The 23,457-nt window shown below is 43.7% G+C and overlaps 1 protein-coding gene and 1 long non-coding RNA gene across 5 annotated transcripts in view; both read left to right on the top strand.

Annotated features, from left to right (window-relative positions):
- Positions 1–7,709: 7,709 nt before the first annotated feature.
- LOC310660516 lies at positions 7,710–14,768 on the top strand. The gene is made up of 3 exons (XR_014503469.1): positions 7,710–9,076; positions 12,599–12,682; positions 14,188–14,768. It is a non-coding gene; the product is annotated as an uncharacterized lncRNA (long non-coding RNA).
- Positions 14,769–18,505: 3,737 nt separating this feature from the next.
- The window catches only part of RBMS3 (RNA binding motif single stranded interacting protein 3), a gene marked incomplete at its 3' end in the record, with an annotated part of 742,271 nt that continues 737,319 nt past the window's right edge, over positions 18,506–23,457 (top strand). The window contains exon 1 of one of the 4 annotated variants that reach the window (XM_083405005.1): positions 18,506–19,604. In XM_083405005.1, coding sequence (XP_083261131.1) covers positions 19,410–19,604 — 195 coding nt within the window. In that variant the 5' untranslated portion in view covers positions 18,506–19,409. The remainder of the gene's footprint in view (positions 19,605–23,457) is intronic. The other 3 variants (XM_083405004.1, XM_083405003.1, XM_083405001.1) reach the window with 3 other exon arrangements.

Genomic DNA, 23,457 nt, shown 5'->3' with positions numbered 1-23,457 from the left:
GTTCCTGTTTCAAAACCTACCTTGTTCTTTGACAACCTATGGCTTTGTTCCATCCTTCTAATTTGGCACTTCGTTCCACGGGCACAAAGCTGTGACTTGATGTTTACCCTGTCCTGCTACTTCTATTTCTGATTCCCTTTTCCTTTATTTCTAACACTGACTTCTAAATGTCCTCTGCCTATTCAGAGCATTCTCTTCCCGCAACCATCAAGGCAGCAAGCAGGTGCCTTCCCTGGTCCTAATGCTAAATGGAACATTTCATACTAGATTAAGCTATTTTCCCCAGCCAGGGATTAGAGAGAAGTTTGATTCATTTCGCATTTAAAGGTGAACCTGCTTAACTCACATGTTGCAAAACCATACAAGAACTAGAACACAGTTGTCCTTCAAAATCTGCACTTCTCCTAATTTTGTAGCACAGTTCTCCAGTCCACTGTGAGCAAAAAGGCAGGTACTGGGGTAAAGCACCCATAAAAAATGTACACATTAGTGAAAATGATATAAAACAATGCATTATTTGGGGGGAAATTGCTTTGCAAAAATGTGTACCTTAGGCAAATTGCATACAAATGTTTCTATTAAAATGCTGATTAATTTTCACGAGAGCATTAAAAAATAAATAAATCACAAACTGAGTGGAACTGTGGAGACTGGAAAAACAAGAAACCAAAGCAGACACACATTCGACCCCAATACTGCTTATAGTTACTGGCAGCAGTTATTCAGGGTTTGGGACAAAGGGTCTTTCACATCACCTGATCGTTTGAACTGGGGATACTTAGGGCTTGAAACTTAGGATGTTCTACTTTCAAAGGATGTGCTCTAATACTTACCGATTGGTTAGAATGGAGATTGAAAGTGTGTTAAGAGGTAAATTGTAATACAGTGATACCTTGGGTTACAGATGCTTCAGGTCACCTGTTTTCGGGTTGTGCACTGCGCCAAACCCAGAAGTACCAGAACGGGCTACTTCCAGGTTTCGGTGCTTGCACAGAAGCACTAAATTGTGCTTTGCGCATGCACAGAAACACCAAATTGCGACCCACGCATGCGCAGATGCGGTGCTGCAGGGTGCGAATGCTGCAGGTTGTGAACGTGCCTCCCGCACGGATCATGTTCACAACCCAAGATTCCACTGTATCTATGCAGGTATTAAAAGTGAGAGTGTGAGGGCATTTTTTAATAGGGGACCCCCAAGAATGCATTTCAGTCTAACAAGAAACACATTTTAACGTTTTTGATGCAAGACATGGCAGTGTCCTTCCGAAAGCATATGTACTTTTTATCCAGTGTTGCTTTTACATTTAAACTACAGATGAGGGAAACGGAAGTCCTGTTTTTTTCCAGAAAAAATGGCCTGCTGTTGTTGTTGTTCTCATTACCAAATACCACATGGTTTAGGGCAGGGGTGGAAGATCATTTTCATGTTGGCTGAAGTCCATAGTGACCTGATTGTAAAGTCTTACATCACAAACTAACTTTCACTTTTTGTATGCCGCAACAAACTCCCTGAAATATGGCATATTAATGGCATGTATATAACGGGGAGCCTCTGTGTTGTTGGACTCCAATTCCCAGCAACCCCACACTGCGTATCCAATGGCCAGGGATGATGGGTGCTGCAGTCTACCAAAATTGGGAGTGCCACAGGTTGCAAAACGTAGACGGAGAAATAAAATGCTTAAGTTTCCCTTCCCTTCCAATGTATGCTGGACAAAGTGCTGTAGTTCATCTCTAATGCTATTGCTGCAAATACTTTCCTACAATTACTTTTTGGCGAAAACTGTGACCCCAGGGGTTAGGGCGCCAAGGGCTCATTTTATTGCCTACTGTGAAATGTGGGGTTTGCACTGCCAAACGTTGCAGGGGCCAATTTGCAGTTGTTTGGCACCGTTTTTGAGTGAATTGGGTTTTTGGCGAAAACCGTGACCTCATGGCTCATTTATCAGCTGGAGAACAGCATTGCAGAATTCAAAGATGTGTAAATTTCAAAAGATGGCTCAGTTTTAGTTCATATATGAAAAAGCAAATAAGGTTTGCCTTTAAATGCAAATTGAATCATGTTTCTCTCCCCCCCTTAGTAGCCCCATACCAATAATAATATCAATTTTTCTAATGTTCTTGTCTAGATCTTGGGAACTACCCTTAATATCCTATGCATGTAGATAAGATAAAGAAAGGGGAGTTTTGAAATTTTTCTTTAACAGACACAGTAGTCTCTGGAACTACTGCAGGACCAGGATCCTTGCTTTCTTTTTTTCCAACTGGGAAATTTTGGAGCCAAATTCCTGAAAGACCTTTTTAAAAACGAAACAAATTCTTCCAGATATGTCTGAATCCGTCTCCGAACTCAACACTTCAGACATTTTGCAACATCCCGATGAATACATCCACTTAGTTAAGCTAGAATGTGCCGCATTGGAAAAATAAAAGGAGCTGCCAACTTGATTTCATAGAACTTGTAAGGTTGTGTGTGTGTGTGTGTGTGTATAGTGCACGCTGGCCTTGTGTGAGAAATCAATAAGGTGCAGAGCCACTCAAAGCTGCCAGTAATCTCTGATACTTTGCTTTAACAGAACAGAGATTTTTTTTCCACCATACCAATCCTCTAGCTAATGCAGGCCCCCGCAATTTACAATAACAACCATTTCTCCTTCTCTCCTGCTCTCCAGGCAATTCTCTCATATTACGTGAATGAAGTAAAATGCACTAGATCATCGTATTGTTCAACTGTTTTATTAGGCTTCAATTTTCACGTATTGCTTTTTTCCCTTTGAAAAAAAAGAATGTGCCTCCAATACAAGTGAGTGAAAAATGGAGGTATATAGCTCTAAATTTGCTGCTTATAAGCAAATGTGGGAAATAGAGACCTATAATATGCAATTTTCACCACGCTTTTTTCTAATGGGGTCATAGCACACATTGTGTGGGCTGCTATGTCGAGTCTTATATTCATTGACAGTTGAAGGCTTATGCTACAATATTGTCTATGAGCTGGCTCACTTGACATGGGAAGTCAGACATGGCTTACCAGGACCGTGTGAACATGCCAACTCCTAGAGAGGTTGTTGCAGTTGCACCGCAATTCTCTGTTCTTAGTTTTCTGCTATATTGGTTTGCGCCCAGCCACAGTTTAGCTTAGCATGCTATCTGAAATGGGATTCATGGGAACCCCTCCCCTCACTAGGGATAGGGAACAAATTCAGTTAAGTTCCCATTTAAGGGCAAACCTACCAAATTCATGATTTTGGAAACGAAATGCAAACTGAAGCAGACATATTTTGAAATTTTCACTTACCTGAATTTTGCAGTGCAGTTTGCCACTCAAGTAAGGTGTACGAAAATACATGTACAAGGGTAAAGTGTGTGAAAATTGCACGTATTAGTGATAATAATGTGCAAAATGCATTATATATGGGGAAATCGCTTTGCAAAAATGTGTTTATTGTTAGAAATTTGCACTAAAATGCTGATGAATTTCCATGAGGATTTATTATTATTATTATTGCTAATTGTTACAGAAATGTTGAGTACTTCATTTCCAATTGGAAAACTGAGCACCTGAAATGTATAGAAGTACCAATTCCTAGTCTTCACTAGCCACAAGCTTCAGCCAAGGTTACCTTACCTGCATGTGTCCATCAACATCGGGTCATGTGTGAGTTGGCTTTTGTGTGTCAGATCCCTTGCCAGTAAAAGAGTGAACAAAACTCTGTCAGTGTGAACAATTTGCATCCTATAAAAGGAACGGTGAGTCTGAGTATTAACCCTCAAGGCTTTCAGGGAGCTGACAGTGCCATGCCCCACTTAACTGCACATTTCACTTGACCTGCATTTTTTAAATTTCAGTTCCAGTTTATGATCTTTATGTCCATTACTGTGTTTATATACATTATATCTGTCCTCAAAATGCCTGGTCTTTGGCTAGTTAGCCTGTTTCCATATAACTTCTTAGGGAGTAGGGACATTGTGTGCTTCTCAGGCATTACAAAAATCCTTCAAAATTAAAATAGTGCTTTCTGAGATAACTCATGGGGCTTTGAAAAGATCAGGGGAGCAATCCTTGTCACTCATTTCACCTAACTGACATTTGGCACTCTGGCTCTCAAAGCTATTGATGAGTTTTCAGCACTGAACTGTTGCAATTATCTTAAATTAACTTCATTGAGCACAGTTTGCAGAACAAATGCCTCCACCACGAAAAGCTTGCTTTTTTGTGTGCTTTTTTTGCCTTTTGCAAAATCTGCATGCACATTTTAATCTCCCCACCTGCACAGTAAGGAGTACAAACATTTTCCCTTAAGAAATACAAAGCCCGCCAGCATTCTCCTTCCCAGGGCAAACAGCAACTCAGGGCAGAAAGTATTTTTGTTGGGACCACGTAGGGAAAGGGTGGTTGAGTTAAGCCCCTCACTGTATGCTGGCCTGATCACTCTCCCTATTGACTGTAATTTAAAAGGGAGAGAAAAAGGCAAGTTAAATTGCACTGATTTGAATACAGGTTGCCCTCAAATATAGGTCGCACTTACATTTCTTGGGGGGTTAGACGTGCAACCTATATTTGGGTCAATATGATGTACATTTGACACCCCATCTATTTTGTCCCCAGCATCATGGTGCACCTGCTGTGTGTCTCACTCTTTATTTTCTCATTTTATGCCAGTTTTATGTCTTTAAAAAATCTATGTATCTATCATCTATCTATCTGTCTGTCTATCTATCTATCTATCTATCATCTATCTATCATCTATCATCTATCTATGTACTTATCTATCATTGCTCTCTATGGGTTATCATTTAATGATGGGATGTTACAAGACCAGAAGGAGAAATGGTGCCTTTTTTCTTATGTCTTGGGATAAAATCTAGAAGTGCCTGGGGAACACTGAGGATGCAATCTTAAACCAACTTACTAGGGCAGAAGCCCCATTGAACTGAAGGGGGCTGATTTCTGACTGAACCTACATAGCTCTGGCAGCCTAGTTAAACTAGGTATTCCCTAACTAACTGTATGCATCACCTCTTTACCATGCATATATCCTTGTGCCCAAGGAGAAATAACAATAAGATGTAATGGGGCAAATCTAAAAGGGGAAATAAATTGAACAAACGTTGGAAGAAACTGCCCTGAATGAGCAATACGTTTAATGAAAAATATGTAAAGAGCGTGTTTATTTTCAGATAGGTAATAGAAGGCATATAAGATAAATCACTCGTTGTGGTTCAGCTCGGAGAATAATCTAGCCCCAGATTATGATAGCTTTAAATAAACATCTATATTCTAGACTGAAAGGTAAAGGTAGACTTTTAGATGACATCTGAAGGCAACCTTAGATAAGTTTGTAATGTTTGATGTTTTATTGTGTTTTTAATATTCTGTTGGGAGCCACGCAGAGTGGCTGGGGAAGAGATGATGTTGATGATGATTTGCATGTATTACTGATATGTTTGCCTCCTACTCATCCTCCAAGGAGCACTGTTTCACTCTCCAAAAATAGGAACTTTAAGATGAGGCATAGTGACTTTTTCCAGGGCAGACCAACAACTCCATGCTTGCACAGGGACTCAAACTGGTATTTTTCTCATCTAGTCCCAACACTTTGGCTACTGCATACAGGCACCCTTCTCCTCCCCCAAACACAGACTGCTATAAAATGCTCACTCTTCAATCCAGGTATTTGCAGAAGAGGGAACAGTCAGAGATGAAAAGACCAGGATGCTTGTCAGATTCTCAAAGGCATCTGGCTTGCTACTGTAGGAGACAAATCTCAGGACTGGACTGGGTGAATGGGTGGAACTTTAGCTCTCCTGGCAGCAGAGGTTGGGACGCAATGACCCTCCCAATCTTGTTGGACTCCAATGCCCATCAGTCCCAGCCAGTACGCCCAATGGGGAAATATAATGGGAGTTGTAGTCCAATAGCACCTGGAAGGCCACAGGCTCCCCATGCTGCCTAATAGATTTATGTGTGGACTTTCAGTGTGCAAACTGTATCCATTGTTCCTTGCGTTTATATTGACTGCTGTCCCATAGGATAGATCCCTGTGGGCCTTGCTTTACAGATGACACACTGAGGCTTCAGAGGAGACTGTGCACAACAGCAGACGTTGAACTCATCTGCTCTTGGCCCTTATTGCTTTTCTTCGCCTTTTTTTCCTGCACAGAGAAGAGCTTCTAATGCTGTCTTAGGTAGTGTATGGTTCTGTATTCATTAAACTGCTCTTGGCAGAGGCATCTGATGTGGGCAATATGTAGAGCAGATGGTAGACTTGCTGAGGGAATGGGTTGCGACTAGTGTATAATCTACTACAGGAAAGCGTTTCTGACACTTCCTGCTGAAAATCAAACGGGTGCCATGTTGGCTTTTTGAAGAGAGCTCCGACAGCTGAAGCTCTTTGTACTGGGAGTCGCCATGAGACATCCCGTTATCAGCAAATCATCCCTTAGGCTATCTATCCCTTAGAGCAGGTTCAGATATCATTTGTGAGTACATCATTTGATGCTGGATTACAAAGGGTCCCGGCGTGATGCATGATTACCAGAATCCCTGTCCTTGCTTACTCTCCACACATCCAGACGATCTGTGATTTGGGAGCAAGGGGTCACGCTTCATATTTTTTTTTAATAATTTTTATTAAGCGGCCAATCAAATCAAATTAAATCACATCACATAAATTCCAAATTACAAAGCCGAATTTTAAATTTTGTTGGGGGGACCCATATTTCAAGATCCGAAGGGGGATTCTGATCATCTTCTTGCTACTGCGTCAATGTCCAAATCAGTCCAAACAGAGTTCATAATTTTATCCAGTCTTATCTTGCTGTTTCCACATCACATCTTGTTCATATATTTTCTTTTTTTTCTTTATGATCTCTTCTGATAGTCTCCTTAAGCCGATAAACACCAATAATATGCCTGTGTGAATTTTTTCGTTCTTCCAGTCCTCAGATCGAGATGGTTTCCATATATCATCGCCTTCATAGATAACATCGCTCTTTCCATCCTTAATCTCATAAAACTGTCGCTCTTAAGTCCCTCTGAGGAGTTTCATCCACAATATAAAAACAACTCTATTTCTCTCTTTCTCCTCCCAGACTCAAGACCTCCGACAGAGCTTCCCAATATGGCGACGGCATTTTTAACTGCGTCATTCCCAAGCTCTTATACATTCCATGCTCTTCTTAAAACATGCTTTGGTTCGAAAGTTTATCTCCACACAGCCTTAAATCCACAGCTTAAGTCCTTAAAACGAAATTTCTGACTCGTGAGGGGAGGAGATTCTTGTTTAATCACATAAGGAAAGGAAGAAAAGTTTTTTTCCCCTCCCCCATCAGTCATTTGCCATACCGAGTCTTGGCGTTTCTTCTCATGATTTTTTCTTGTCTTGTTTTATCAGAGATCTCTTCTGTTAGCAGTCTTTACTCCCCCTCCTTCCTTGAAATATGTGCATTCCTTCATCCAAATTGTTTCTTTTGCAGTTCCGGGAGCACCGGAATCCCACAGGAGGGCTTTGTGCCTAGTGCCCCCATCCCCAAAAATTCGGGGGTGGTATAAGGCACAGCAGGCAAGCCAGTCCCCCCCCCCACCATCCGGGGGGGGGTAGGGAGGCTAATTACTCCCATCATAGCCTCCAAATTACCTCGTGTGGGTCGGAGAGATGTTATTGTCAGCCATCTTCCAATGCGCCCCCTAGTGGCCCCCCGCAAGGGGTCACGCTTCAGATCCTTTCCCCACACATCCACCAGCTCTTGTTTACCAAACTATATTAGGCTACCACTCCATCCCATAAGCCCCACTGAAGTGGACACCCTCCCTCCCATCTATTCTAAACAAGGGAAGTGCAAAGAGCTTCTGTCTGTGAGTGAGCACAGCAATGGTTGATGTGAGTGCCTTAAAAAAAACCACACACCTGTTGATTGGGTGGTTGGTGGGAGAGCATGTGGGCACCATTTTGTGTCCTGCATATTCTGCTGGTTTAGATGTGACAGTCTTTTTGTGTTACGCCATACCCCACGGCAGCCATTTTGTGACTGGCTTCATGGCACTTTCTTCAAAATTCAAAACATGCCCACTGGCCCAGAAAAGGTTGCCGATGGCTGTCCTTGTGGATTGCGTTCCATGTTTGTTAATGGAAGAGAGGTGTTATTCCTATTCCTCCAGTGTAAGCGACAAAAAAGATTAGAATACCCAAGACAGTATGCCATATTTTTATTTTTATTAAACATAACTCAGAAGTGAAGGGAAGAAAGTTTTTCAAAACTACTCACCACATAAACACCAACTTCATAGTTACTTCAGCATTCTACGAAGTGCTGTTTTTTAAAAAGTTACTTCAGCATAAAAATAGTCATTTAATTAGAATATATTTGGTACAAATTAATGCAGGCATCTGAAAAGGAAGGTGCCAAATGTGATTCAACTATTCCTTCAAAAAAGCCAAAACCTTCAAAAATGCTTGAATTATTCCTCTGTCTTCAGAACATCAGGGCAGTTGAGTATTTTTCAATTAAGTTGCATGAATACCTCTCCATTTTCCTACCCCTGTTTAACTGATAAATCAACTTGCTTATAATTAAGCAGGATTTATAAAGGTACACTATCCCAAATCCATTTTAATATTGTAAAGAACTCATACCCTATGTGCATTGTCATTTGGAATAATGAATACGTTGCTATGGTAAACTCTTGCCTTCTGCAAGACATGAGCTTTTGTTCCAGTATTTAATATATAGGATAAAAAAACCCACTTTTTACAGAAATCTAAATGCAAAACAGCTGAATACAAAGAGAAGGCAAAGTTCCTACCTACACCTTAAGGCCATTAACAACAGTACAACATGCTCCGATGATAATTGAAAGGAACTAAAACTCTGCTAAAGATAACTCTCACAGATGCTCCCCACATGCAGAATGTACTCAAATATATGCTTCCTCTGTCTCAGCAATTTGTTTTTAGTTTCAACATCTCTCTGTATCAGATGTGGATGGTTTCATTGAGATTGGGGAGCCCTTTATAAAATTTTCAAATGAATGAACCGATGAATGGCAGCCACCAGATTCACAAGCTTGCCTTTGGTAAGACCTAGTAGACTGAAAATTTGTTCCATGAGTAAGGGTAATTTTGTTGTATCTGTAGCGACTTTCCTTTTGTGTATCCTGTTTTCTGAAAAATCAACACAACTTGTTATATTTAAAAAAATAAATCTCAGTATCAGATGTGGGGAACCTTTGGCCCTCCAGATGTTACTGAGCTTCAACATCCACCATCCCAGGCTATTGCCATGCTTTTATGCCACCTAAGGGATAGTTTAATATCTGTAAGTACTGAAGTTACCCTAATGTTTCAGTTCTACAAATGAAGTACCTTCTAAATACTGTAATTCATATTCAAACTCATTAAGATCTTCCTATGTTCTAGCCTGTGGATTGTTTTCAACTGATGTTTTGAATTATTGGTTTTATTGCAACATGATGCAATATTCGATGGTTGTTTTCATGTAATCTACCTTTTCTGAAGGCTTTGTCCTAAAAGGCAGTGTAGAAATCTGCAAGGGGGCTAAGAGTTGGTTCAAAAGGAGAGGGGGGTATAAACTTGTGGGTTTCATCCCTACGTTGCCTCACAATGACCAGCACTGATTTAACTGTCTTGCCTTATACAGTGGTACCTCGGGTTAAGAACTTAATTTGTTCTGGAGGTCCGTTCTTAACCTGAAACTGTTCTTAACCTGAAGCACCACTTTAGCTAATGGGACCTCCCACTGCTTCCGTGCCACCACTGTGCAATTTCTGTTCTCATCCTGAAGCAAAGTTCTTAACCCGAGGTACTATTTCTGGGTTAGCGGAGTCTGTAACCTGAAGCGTCTGTAACCTGAAGCGTCTGTAACCCGAGGTACCACTGTATATGGATAGGGCTGGCCTTGAGTTATTCTGCTAAACACAATACAAATGCTAAAAGCCTTAGATCACACCCCTTAAAAAAAAATGAGCAGAGGCTTCACAGATCTACTATTCAAAAAACAAAACAAAACAAATTTGAACATGAATTAAATCCGCTGGTGTCGTTCACATCAAAAGAAATCCGAAGTCTTTGCCTCCTGTGAGAATTGCGTAAAGGAGTGTGGTGGTCTTTCTCCCTGTCCCTGGTAGAGTTGGGTTGTTCTGCAGGATATTTCTGTCAGGTTAGCAGTCTGGAAATGTAGACAAAGGCATTCCTCAAAGGCAAATCTCGGAAGGCCTGTATGTAAAAGCTCAAGCATGACAGTCTCCTCTGGGCTGCTGGATGTTTTGCGGGCTTGCTAGAAAGCCCCTCAGAGGAGCCGAGATCGATGGATGGGGAAACGACTCAATGTACATCTGTGTCATCTGCTTTGAAATGTATAGTACAGAGGGAATTATCGATAAGGCCGACTTGTGCTTGAGGAAGCAGCCCTGCACATCCCAGACTGCAAGAGCTGGGAGTGCCAGCTGACAGATATGGCGGTGTTGACGGAGGCCCCAAGGAGTTTGAATCAACACGAGGAAGTCTTTGATTTAAACTGTTTGAGGGTGGTAAAAGGTCAAAGCGATTCAAATGCCCATTGTGGCTTCTACACCCTGCGACACAATGCAAACTCCGAAGAAGGTTTCGAAGTCTTTATGTTTAGACAGCCCCATAGAATACAACCAATGTAACAGAAGAATGCTTGCTGGTTGCTGGTTGTACAGCTTGGTTTTATTTTAATCTGATTTTGAATTTGCTACACTGTTTTTTCACGGTGTTAATGGAGAAGTGCCTGGGTTTAACGTCAGGTTACAGAATGTCCCCGTTTCTGGGGAAAGTCCCTGTATTTACAAATCAGTCCCCATACAAAATCAGTTGAAGTTCAAAAGTGTCCCCGGATTCATTGAAATTTTTTTTGTAAACTTAGTTTAACGCCTGCCTCCCCCCCCTCCTGCCCCCAGGAGGCCCACACGTGATAAAAGGGCAGTACAGAAATCAAAATGAACGAACAAATATAACCAGAAAGGTAGAGCATTTTGTTTGTAGCCAGATGAAGGGCTGCTTTGTAGATGGTATTTCTCTCGCGCGGATACAAAATGCTTCCCTCTATCAGCCATGTAGAGTCAGCTCTCAGAAGCTGCCCTTGCTGCCAACGATGCACCAGAGACTTGGTTTTACTGTCTATCAAAACTGTCAATCTTGGCAAAGATGCTCAGGCACCAACTGGGAGGCTGAAAAGTGTCTCTGTGTTATTTGAGACCCCTTCCCAGACTGGCCAGTCTTTTGATGCCTCTCTCTCTTCTGCCACATACAGTGGTACCTCGGGTTACATACGCTTCAGGTTACAGACTCCGCTAACCCAGAAATAGTATCTCGGGTTAAGAACTTTGCTTCAGGATGAGAACAGAAATCATGCTCCAGTGGCGCAGCAGCAGCGGGAGGCCCAAGTAGCTAAAGTGGTGCTTCGGGTTAAGAACAGTTTCAAGTTAAGAACAGACCTCCAGAACGAATTAAGTACTTAATCCGAGGTACCACTGTACCTGGCAAGATGTGAGGAAGGCCTTCCGTTCTAAAGACCAAGGAAAGCTTGTGTGTACTTTACAGTGCAATTCCCCCACCCCTTCACCAATAAAATAAAATAAAATCCCAAGTTTTAAAATTATTCAAACTGAGCAATTTTAAGTAAGGTTTAATCCCCCTCCCATGTTCTCATTGTTATGCACCATAACATTTGGGATTGTTAATTACAGAGAGTTTGTGTAGCACTGAAGTCCGAATGCAACCTTTTATTATTTTTATTATTTTTAACAAAGATTGTAAGCCTGCGGGTACGGAGTATCTGGTCTTGGTTTTATGTAAATCACTCTGGGAGTCTTTTTGGCTGAGGAGCGGGGTACAAATGCTATAAATAAATAAAACAAATAAACCCAAAAATCTATTTTAGTAATCTCTCTGGAGCCCGAGATTCAGCAGACATTTACAAAATAGCAGTTAGTTGCATAGTTGAAGCTATTACAAAACATTGCCCACATAGATTCAGGCACGTCCTCAAAGCACTGAGAACTAGAAATTTGCTTTTAAAAACCCAGCCACTTCTGCTGGCAGTACCACAATTCTGAATTTTTATTTTGGCATTCCTGTGTAATTGCACAGTCCATCACAGCCTCACAGGTAAGGGCCCAATTTGTGTGATGTTCCAGGGCTTTCCCCCCCAGCTGGAACTCACATGGGGGCGGGTCTACACTTGTGATTTATAATGTCAATAATGTCTTATTGAAATGTGACACAAGAGGGCGCTGCGGAGCAGCGAGCTACCAGCAAAGGGAAAATATATGTTAAAGGTTATAGAACCTTATGTCTAATATCGTCCTAATGACTTTTAAAATGGCACCATTGCCATTCTAAGATAACCAGATGAGTTCTGGCACCTCTTTTTCTAGAAAATAGCAGTGGGCAAATCTCTCAATTCCACTTTCGCCGAATTTCTCATTTTCCCACTCTTAAGCTCAGTTCACGTCAGTTTGCAAAAAAAAAAAAGTTCTCATGAAAATTCATAAGCATTTTAGTGCAAATTTCTCCTAATAATATACATGTGTTTGTATGGAATTTTTCCCTAGCGTACACCAGCTAGATTCTGCCAGATTTCCAGATGTGGATTTTGCATCGTGCGAAAGATCAAACAAAAGCACGGAAATTAACAGGTAAGGAAATGTCAGGAATAAATTGCTATCTGAATGCAGCAGCAGACGTACAAAGATCTCTCTTGAAATGGAATGCCTACATGCTCTTTCACCCACACATGTTGTTCCAATAAAAGGCAGCTGTTTGTCTCATTCTCTTGGACCAAGACAGGGAGAAGTCTTCCAAGCTGATTCTCTTAGGTCATGGACTTGCACAGTTCTGTTCAGCTGACGCTGGACTATTGAGCTGAATTGGCTTGTGCTCCCATTTTTCCACTTCTCCGTTCATGTGACAAGCCAGTCGTTGTTGTCCACAACAGTTTTCTCTTTGGAAATGGCACAGCCAAGGGTTCCATCCAATCGCCTCCCATGTTTGAGCGGCAAAGGCAGCCAATGTTTTACAAGCTGATAAAAGACTATGAGTCTCACATTTCGGCTCTACGCCCACTTCTGAAAGGTTGGATTGCAAAGTGTGATGGAATATTTATGTAAAGTATAGGAAAAGAAAAAAAAGAAAACAGGCTCTAAGCTGTAGTGCTGAAAAATAGCTCCTCCAAATTTATCACCACAAATTCTGAGGATAGATCATGGAACACTAAATGTTTTCTGCTTGACATTTCACATTGTGCGTTAAGAACCAGTGTGGTATGACTGGGCTAAGACATAGGAAACTCTGGCTAACATCCTCAGTGACCCATTCAGTTCACTGGGCGGCAATGGGCAAATTGCTGGGTTCCTGGGCACTGGAGTCCGACAGCATTAGGTATAAGTCAAGGTCTTTGCTAAAGAAATGTACAGTAAGCATTAGACCAGGGGTCGGCAAACTTTTTCAGCAGGGGGCCAGTCCACTGTCCCTCAGACCTTGTGGGGGGCTGGACTATATTTTGGAAAAAAGAAGAAGAAGAAGAAGAAGAAGAAGAAGAAGAAGAAGAAGAAGAAGAACTAATTTCTATGCCCCACAAGTAACCCAGAGATGCATTTTAAACAAAAGCCCACACTCTACTCATGTAAAAACACCAGGCAGGCCCCACAAATAACCCAGAGATGCATTTTAAATAAAAAGAGTAAAGGTAAAGGGACCCCTGACTGTTAAGTCCAGTCGCGAACGACTCTGGGGTTGCGGCACTCATCTCGCTTTACTGGCCGAGGGAGCCGGCGTTCGTCTGCAGACAGTTTTTCTGGATCATGTGGCCAGCATGACTAAGCTGCTTCTGGTGAACCAGAGCAGCGCACAGATACATCGTTTACCTTCCACAAAAGGACACATTCTACTCATGTAAAAACACGCTGATTCCTGGACCGTCCGCGGGCCGGATTGAGAAGGCAACTGGGCTGGATCTGGCTCCCGGGCCTTAGTTTGCCTACCCATTAGACAATGCAGACCAGAAGTCTTTTCCAAGTTAGCATTAGATATCATTATCCTCCGAAACATAAACACGGGGGGCGGGGACCTAGAATCTGACTGCGTGTGGACCACCCAGATTTTTCAGGAGATCCTTGTTGACATTTGGGGTTAAATGTTTCAGGATCAACTGAGGACTCCTCCTTCCTTGTGGGTACATGCTTTTGGAATGGGCTTGCCTTGGCGCTCTGCCAATCCCCGACTCCAGTAAGTTCAGGCACATACGGTAAGATCTTTATATTTATTTTAGCCCTTTTCCTGGTTTTCGTTTTAGCCTCGGGCTGGAGAATTTGGGTCTGATTTTATTTTCTAACAACAAGAAGACACCAATTCTTCATTGTCCCCTCCCCCCCATTACAGAGAGACTTGGGTGTAATTTATCATTTTATTAACTTTGTAAACAAGTGGCTAGCAACTATGGCAAAAGTTGCTGTGTAAATCAATAAAGCAACAAAGAAGACAACACTTTTAATTAGCTTTAAAATGGTATTAGTTGCACAATCTGTCACCCAGCTAATGTTTGGGAGGCTGCACATATTAGCACAATTTAGGTCCAGGGTGGCAGAACCGGGTGCACCCAACAACGAATATTTACAGTAAGACATTAAACAACTCCTCTGATGTAAGTCTATGGAAGAAACTGTGAAGAGACCAAAAGCTGTTAAGCGGCTGGCAAATTCATGTTCTACATAGAATTGCAGAGCTGAAGGGACCCTAAAGTAAAGGTAAAGGGACCCCTGACCATTAGGTCCAGTCGTGACCAACTCTGGGGTTGCAACGCTCATCTCGCTTTATTGGCTGAGGGAGCCGGCGTACAGCTTCTGGATCATGTGGCCAGCATGACTAAGCTGCTTCTGGCGAACCAGAGCAGCACACGGAAACGGCGTTTACCTTCCCGCCGGAGCGGTACCTATTTATCTACTTGCACTTTGATGTGCTTTCAAACTGCTAGGTTGGCGGTTCGAATCCCCACGATGGGGTGAGCTCCCGTTGCTCGGTCCCTGCTGCTGCCAACCTAGCAGCTCAAAAGCACGTCAAAGTGCAAGTAGATAAATAGGTACCACTCCGGCAGGAAGGTAAACGGCATTTCCGTGCGCTGCTCTGGTTCGCCAGAAGCGGCTTAGTCATGCTGGCCACATGACCTGGAAGCTGTACGCCGTCCCCCTTGGCCAATAAAGGAAGATGAGCGCCGCAACCCCAGAGTCGGTCACGACTGGACCTAATGGTCAGGGGTCCCTTTACCTTTATGTGTTGAATCAGCCTTGTAATTATTAATAAACCCACAAAAGTTACTAGCCAGAAAAACATTACTGACCTGCTAGAGGCTAACACAGAAGGTATAGCTCTATCACTTCTGCAACAGCCCGCTGTATTTGTATTCCGGGTCCAGAGGAGGGACAGAGTGCTCCACCTCTCCAATGCCTGCCTGCATGTGACTCATTGTAGTCGGTGTCTTGTGCTTAAGTACAAAGCTGATGGAACATACACACACTTAGGAAGATCTTCAATATTTTGCTGAAGCAGAATGAGGAAGCCTTGAAGTACAGGCATTTTAACTACCTGACAATGATTTACAGATGATATCTAAGTCCGAGTAGACTTGCAAAGATGTATAAGACTGAATCAGATAAGTGTAGGAGATGCAATGAGACTGGGGGTACATTCTATCATATGTGGTGGACCTGTAAAAGAGTATTGGGAAATAATCCATAATGAATTGAAAAAAATGTTCAAAAGTACTTTTCCAAAACAAACAAACAAACAAACCCCGAGTCCTTTTTGTTGGGGATAATTCAGATGGAAATTCCCAAGTGTCAAAAAAGGTTATTTATGTATGCCACTACTGCGGCTCGCGTTTTGTTAGCGCAAAAATGGAAATCGAGCGAAGTCCCAACTAAAGAAGAATGGCAGCTTAAATTGATGGAATCTGCACAGCTTGCAGACCTAACATAGAATAAGAGAACATGAAGAACATACGTTTAAAGAAGATTGGAAAATGTTTACTGAATATATGGAGGGAAACTGTTTATTTGAAAACGTGGACAGCATTAAGATAAATTCAACAGTGTAAATAAGTTTTGAAGGACGTAATAATGGAATACTGAATGGTATAGTTTTTGTAAAATATGCAGGGATTTATGATATGTAAAATGAACCATGGAAAGAGAAGAAGGGAAGTCATTGATATTTTTAAGGTTGTTTAAATGAATATTCTAAAATGTACAACAGAAAATTTAATAAAAATTATAGGGGGGGAAAGTAGAAGTACAGGCATTTTGATGGGCTCTTAGAAGGTGAATGGTTTCTCTTTTAAATGCAGCTTGCCTTTTTGAGGGGGGTGGGTGGGTTATGATGGATCTTTGGTAGAGGAGGGGGGCACTGCTAATGTTTCATCCCTGGCTGTCTTCCTTTCTATTTCAGTTGCGAGATCTGCCAGTGTAGATGCAAGCTAACAAACCATTTTAGCCATTCTGGTTCTAGAGGCAAAGTTCCATAGGGCTCCATGTCACGCCACACAAAGAGCATTTTCTCAGAATATCCTTGGGTCAGGGCATCAGCTGATGCAAGCAGGGTTGCGTGCGAGTTTCCATGAACTGGGAAAATATTCTACAGCTACATGGAATGAGACATTTTCTCCTTAGAACCATGCATACTGTGGGGTTTTTCCCCAAAAAATGTATGCTAAAATTTGTCGGTGTATGTTTCCAGGTAACATCCAAAGCAGCAATGGCAGCTCTTTAAGGCAATGTTAGCTTATATTTGGAAATTTATATTTAGAAATGCAGCCTAGTCACCTGATAAAAGAGTCCTGATTTAAGAATGATCAGATCAAAGCTTGGCTTTCATTCAAGAGAACACTTTTACACTATTTATTGGCTTGTTGGGAACATCATACACATGGGTACTTTTCAAGTTGCTGAAAAACCCAGAGGCCAAATCTCCATTGGAGCACCCTGCTCAGTTCCTATCCAAGCATCCTCCTGTGTCAATGTCATCCCTCCCCAACTGGACTGTAAAATTTGTCCACAGTGATGTATTGTCAGAGTTAATGTGTTGTCGAATTGCAGAGTTGGAAGGGACCTTGAGCGTCATCAAGTCCAACCCCTGCAATGCAGAAATATGCAGCTGTCCCATACGGGGATTGAACCTGCAACCTTGGCATTATCAGCACCAATGAAGCTATCCACGCTGTGGTATCAGTGATGTTTGTTCCAGGCGCAACTGCCCATCCAAATTAAAAACAATTACTGTTCTCCCTCCCCACTTTTTTCTAACATAGGTAAAAAGGTAAAGGTAAAGGAGCCCTGGATGGTTAAGTCCAGTCAAAGGCGACTATTTGGTGCAGCACTCATTTTGTTTTTCATGCTGAGGGAGCTGGTGTTTGTCCACAGACAGCTTTCCTGGTCATGTGGTCAGCATGACTAAACTGCTTCTGGTGCAACGGTACACCTTGACAGAAGCCAGAGCACACAGAAACGCCATTTACCTTTCTGCCACAGTGGTGCCTATTTATCTGCTTGCGCCAGTGTGCTTTCGAACTGCTGGGTTGGCAGGAGCTGGGACAGAGCAACAGGAGCTCACTGCATCACGGGGATTCGAACCGCTGATCGGCAAGCCCAAAAGGCTCAGCGGTTTAGACCACAGCGTCACCCGCATCCCATTTTACCTTTTCGGGTGGTGCTGTGGGTTAAACCACAGAGCCTAGGACTTGCCGATCAGAAGGTCGGCGGTTCGAATCCCTGTGACGGGGTGAGCTCCTGTTGCTCAGTCCCAGCCCCTGCCAACCTAGCAGTTTGAAAGCATGTCAAAGTGGAAGTAGATAAATAGGTACCATTCTGGCGGGAAGGTAAATGGTGTTTCCGTGCACTGCTCTGGTTCGCCAGAAGCAGCTTAGTCATGCTGGCCACATGCCTTGGAAGCTGTACGCCGGTTCCCTGGGCCAATAAAACGAGATGAGCGCCACAACCCCAGAGTTGGTCATGACTGGACCTAATCGTCAGGGGTCCCTTTACCTTTACCATACAAGCTTCTTTCGCTGGATTTTTTTTTTTGGGGGGGGGTACACTTGTAAAACGGAAGGTTTTAAAGTGTAGGTATGAGACCACCTCAGAGCAACTCTCTGGGGACAGAGTCCCAGGAGGAGAGAGGCCCTCTGCACATGGCCAGAGGCACCCATCTTGATGACTCCACATTTTCACAGCTGGCATTCCAAAGAAGCCCCTGAGCTTGGGCTCGCCCTTCCTTTCAGAAACAGCAACTACTGTATTAATCTGAAGAATCAATCAGCAGAGTTCATCAAGCCGCGCGTGCGCGGGGAGGGGGCGTCTCTCTCTCTCTCTCTCTCTCACCCGCGCGCGCGCTCCCCCCTCCTCCTCCACGCCCGCCCTTTACTCCAGTTCCTCATGCGCTGCGCTGGCCGTCTGGAGAGGGAGCTCCAGTTGCGCCTATATGTATAGATACACGGAGAAAGGAGCGCGCGCGCGGGCACAGCGCGGAGATTAGCATCAAGGAGACACAGAGGCTTGGAAGAGGTGGGGGGAGCGAGGGGGGGCCGCTGTCTCCTTCATAAACCAGCCTCTTCCCCACCACTCGGGACTGAAACCAGCGGCTCCCTTTACGCGCGCCTGCCTGGGGTCCTTGTGGCGACAGGGCGGGGCGCGCGCGGGGCGTTTGCGCGCGCGAGAGGCGTTTTAACTTTTCCTCGACATTCTCCTCAGGATACCCCCGAGTTCCCCTTTTCCCAAGCCCCTCGGCGGCTTCTCTCCTTCCTTCACGCCGCCTCGAACTTCTCCGTTCAGAGGCTCCCCTAACCGCCTCTCCAAAAAGAGAGAGAAACAGAAAGGAGGAGGAGGAAGGGGTAAATTCAATCAGAGAACCCCATGCAAAAGGCTTGCCCGGGCCTGGAAGCCCCGGCTGGCGGTAGTAGCACCACCACCAAGTCTCTAATCCTCGCCGAGGGAGGAGGAGGACGGTGGGAGTTGGGTCTGCCAGGGGACCGCGCGCGCTTCGCGGGCGTTTTCGCTGCTAAGGGGCGGCTGGAGGCCACCGTACCCGCCGCCGGCAAGACAGCGAGGCGCACACGTTGGCTGCAAAAGTCTGGAGGATCTCAAGTGTGTGTGTTTGTGCACGAGATCGCAGGCGCCGGATCGGTGCAGGAGAGGAACCATGTGAGTGTGCCCCTCGGCTTCCTATTCTTCAAGCCAAATAAATGCACGCGCAATAACCCGGGAAGGGGAATCAAATCCTAAAAGAGAGAGAGAGGTTGGAGAGGAAGAGAGACGCCGGGGTGGCGGAAAGTCTCTTTCTCCTTGGCTGCTTTTGTTTGCAAATCCGGCGGCTTGGAAGATGGAGATGGATGTTCGGGGAGTTTCTCCGTGCCCGGAGCCCATCCCCCACGCCGCGCAGGGGTCTGGAGGCTGTCAGCAGCAGCGGCAGCAGCAGCAGCAGCAGGATGGGCAGGCAGGGGAAAGCCGCGGTGACAGCGCGCAGCAGCAGCAGCAGCCGGAGAAGAGGCATAGCGGCGAGAAGGAAGACAAAAAGGTAGGTTCCCCCACCAACTCTGCGTCCTTCCCCCTTTGCCGAGGCGGAAATCGCCGAGCGCGCACAGGAGGGGTGGGGTGGGGGGTGGGGAAAGCCGCCTTTAAGAAACTGGGAGGGTCGAGCGGGTGGGGGAGAGCAATCTGGATATAGGAAGCAAATGGTGAATGGGGGAGGAAGGGGAGTTAAAAAAAAAAAGGAGCCCTCCATCTCTCCGTGCAGAAATGGTGCCTTGGGTTTTAAGCCTAAATGTATGCGTTGTTATGCATTTTTAAAAAACTTGTGTTTTGGAAGTGCTCTTGTTGCTTTTCTTTCCTTCCTTCCCCAAATCGAAAACAATGAGTTATTCGGCGCAGACAAGGGCGGTCCTAATGTGGTTTAAGGGCAAGGCAAGATTAAGAAGTCTGAAAGAGCCACTTGTTAAGGGTGGGACCCTTCTCTGTAAAGGATTGTGGTTCTTTTTCAACAGCGTTGTTCTGGGTCCAGTGTTGAGGGCGCGGTGAGGGGTGGGGCGCTTTACGAACTGCAACGACAACGGAGGAAAAACTGCTGGCTCAAAAGTTTGCTTTAACAGCATATCCATTGCTGAATTGTCTCCTCTGGCATATAGGGAACACGGGCCTAGAATGTGCTGAATAGATATCAAAGGGAGAGGAGGAAAGCCTGCACGGTTTTGGTTTTTTTTGCTGCTACATCCTTGCTGTGTCATTGTAGATGGGCTGCTTTATCCTGTACCAAGAGCAAGAATCCTTTGGCAAACTGAAAGAAATGGGTCAGCTTTGCCTTCCTTGGTGGTGCTGATAGATCTTCTGCTCTGCGAATTCTCTGAAGCAGGCTTCCAAAGAGAGGGGAGCATGTCCCTGCTAAAGATAATGCTAGCGAAACACATTGATCAGTCCTCCTGTCTGTAGGCATGCCTGCCTTGCCAATAATGTTTCCCAGCATGGGTTTCATAAATGGAAGGACTGGTGTGCTTGCAGCAGAGATGCTCACAATGGCCTAAGCTTGCTGACAATGGTGAATGTGGACTATTGATCGAGTGAAAACATTTGCATGCTGCAAAAGTTGACTAACATTCCATTGGAGTTGTGTGCTGCCTATCCGTTGTGGACGACTGTGGCGTTAGTAGTAGGTTGTTTCCTTCTTAAATATGAATGGCTGCGCTATCCTGGGAACTGGTGTGTTTTCATGGTGTAGTTTTCATGTTCATGGGAGAGTTCTGATGCTTGTATTAAAAGATGTATAAGGAAAGAGCCACTCAACCAACCAATGGAGAAACAGATAACAGCCACAAAAACTTATACATGGGTCAAAGGAAAGAGAATCCAGTTACTTCAATAAAGTAGTGTTTATGAAGCAACAGATCCTTAACTGCTTAATAAATTCCAGTTGCACCTGGAATTAGATCTTTTCTGATCTGTGTCAATTGAGTGCCTCCACCTTGCTGTGCTATATAATTAAACATTATGTGCCAACTATATAGGACATTAATTTTTATTGCCAACAGAAAAGGATACTCATTCTACTGAATTCTCTCTCACACACACTAGAGGCTGTTGGTTGACAACACTACATTTAATTCTCATGCCTCTATTTGTATTGGTTACATTCTAACACTGCTGCTGCTATTGTTATTACTACTATTATTAGGATCTCTTTCCTCCCCACGGTCAAAAAATCCTGGAATGCCAATTTTGCATTCTTGCTTTTAAGCTTCCTAAGGTGTCCTGTGTCCTAGTAAGTGCTAGTAATTTTTTGACTGTTCAGGCCTACAAAACCATTCCAGCTTGTGCATATTACTCAAATATTAGCTTGCACGCATTAATTAAATATACAGCGAGAGCTACTACTGAAATGTATGGCGGCTGTGCCAAACAACGCCTTCAGCATTTCGAAAGCATGCCATCAGCAGAAATCAGTGATCAGTAGTTACTTCTAGATGTACTGTGCACTCTGCCTAATGTTTTACTAGCAGCCGGTAGCAGGAAGTCAAATAATGTGTGCCTTCAGGTTAAAAGACGACACTGATGATGCTTGGCGAGATTCATAGCTAATTAAAACATACGTAATTGAGCCTTCCACTGAGATGGGTTTTCTGTTGTGTTTGTGAGCAACTTCTTGACACAGTTAACAGTACAGCTTTCTCTCTGGTGTTGCCTCTCAACATGATGACAGCATTCCTCTTGGTGCCCAGTATCAAAGCTGAACTTACCTTATTTATTGCCTAAAGAACAATGTTTCTGGGACTGGGGGTGGGGAGAAGGGAACTGCTAATCAATTATGGGTTTACAGTGCTTTCACCAGTGCTAAACTGTTCCAGGTCTTTTTTAAGAATACCACTGATTGTCAGCAACTAAATCACTTCTGTTTTATTTATTTCAAAATATCAAACGAACCATTTTCCAAATTGATACATCATGCACATGTATGGGCATATACACACAGTCTCTCTTCAGTGTATTGAAACGCTGCATACTTACTTGTTCTATAGCACTCTTAGTGTGAAATCTGTGTGATGCTCACTTCAGTCGTGCTCAAAGCTATCTTGTGAAATGAGTCAGTAAGGCTTACTTACAGATACTTTCCTAGAGTAAACCCCTGTGAAAATAGCGGGATTTACATAGGAGTACATTTGTAGGAATGTGCTGCAATACTGCCTTTGCGTAAGACGAGGCAACTTCTGCTTAAGCCAGGCTTTAAATCCAGGTCTAAGGAGCAAGGTAACATTCTGCAAAATCATGTTTTTGAATTCTTCTCCTCGTGTAAAAAGCAAAGCTTGAGTGCAGAAAACGGTATATTGGAGAGAGACAAAACTAAGTCCCCCTGGAGAGCTGGCTTTCTACAGGAAAGTATTCCATATTTTCCCTCTTTGCAGCGAGGGAATGTTGGTTTTCCAAGCAGGGTGGTTGTGGTGGTAGTTTCAAAGGTGGCAGCTGGGAGGCAGGGCAGTATTTCTGCAGTTTCTGGCAAGGTTTCCAGACAGTCTATAGTAGTACAACCTGCAATGAATTGTTGATATTTAAGGAGACATATTCAAAACATCTGTGAACCCTATTGATTTGTAGAATGATATCTCCGTTGGTAGAGCATGAGACTCTTAATCTCAGTATCGTGAATTTGAGACCCACGTTGGGCCAAAAAAATCCTGCATTGCAGGGGGTTATAATAGAGGAGCATTGTGGTCCCTTTCCAACTCAGCCATTCTGTGATTCTCAAGTCAAGGCTTGAAAGCTGAAGAACATGCTCCAGTCTTAGAGCTGGCCTAACAGCAGATATGAATCTATTTATACCTAAAGAATTTATATACAGTGGAACCTTGGTCCTCAAACGGCTTAGTTGATGAACAAATCGGCTCCCGAACGCCAACACCCCAGAAGTATGTGTTCCGGTTTTTGAACATTTTTTGGAAGCTGAATGTCCGACGCAGCTTCTGCTTGAGTGCAGGAAGCTCCTGCAGCCAATTGGAAGCTGCGCCTTGGTTTTCAAACGGTTTCGGGAGTCAAACGGACTTCCGGAATCGATTAAGTTTGAGAATCAAGATTCCACTGTACTTCTTATCAGGCGGACCTCAAAAGTGGCTCATCAATGGTTAAAGAGGTCTTCAAACCATTAAACAGAAGAAAACAACACTTTTCGTTACAAGGCATTTCATCAAAACTCTGTAGTTTTCAAAAACGTCCCCAGATATTAAAAAAATCTTCTGAATTGGACGTACTTTACAGGTTAGCATAAGCATTAGAAGCATCACTCTTGCCTTGCAGATCATACAGAATAAAATCTGACAGCAGGAAGAGAAAACGAGAGGGAGGAACTAGAAGGGGACCAGGCCTTGTACCCCAACAGAGATGATGGGCAG

Source organism: Podarcis tiliguerta (assembly GCF_965153285.1).
Source record: "Podarcis tiliguerta genome assembly, chromosome: 12".
Classification (NCBI taxonomy): domain Eukaryota; kingdom Metazoa; phylum Chordata; class Lepidosauria; order Squamata; family Lacertidae; genus Podarcis; species Podarcis tiliguerta.
Note: the sequence above shows the minus strand (reverse complement) of the source record. Positions and strands in the feature narration are given on the sequence as shown.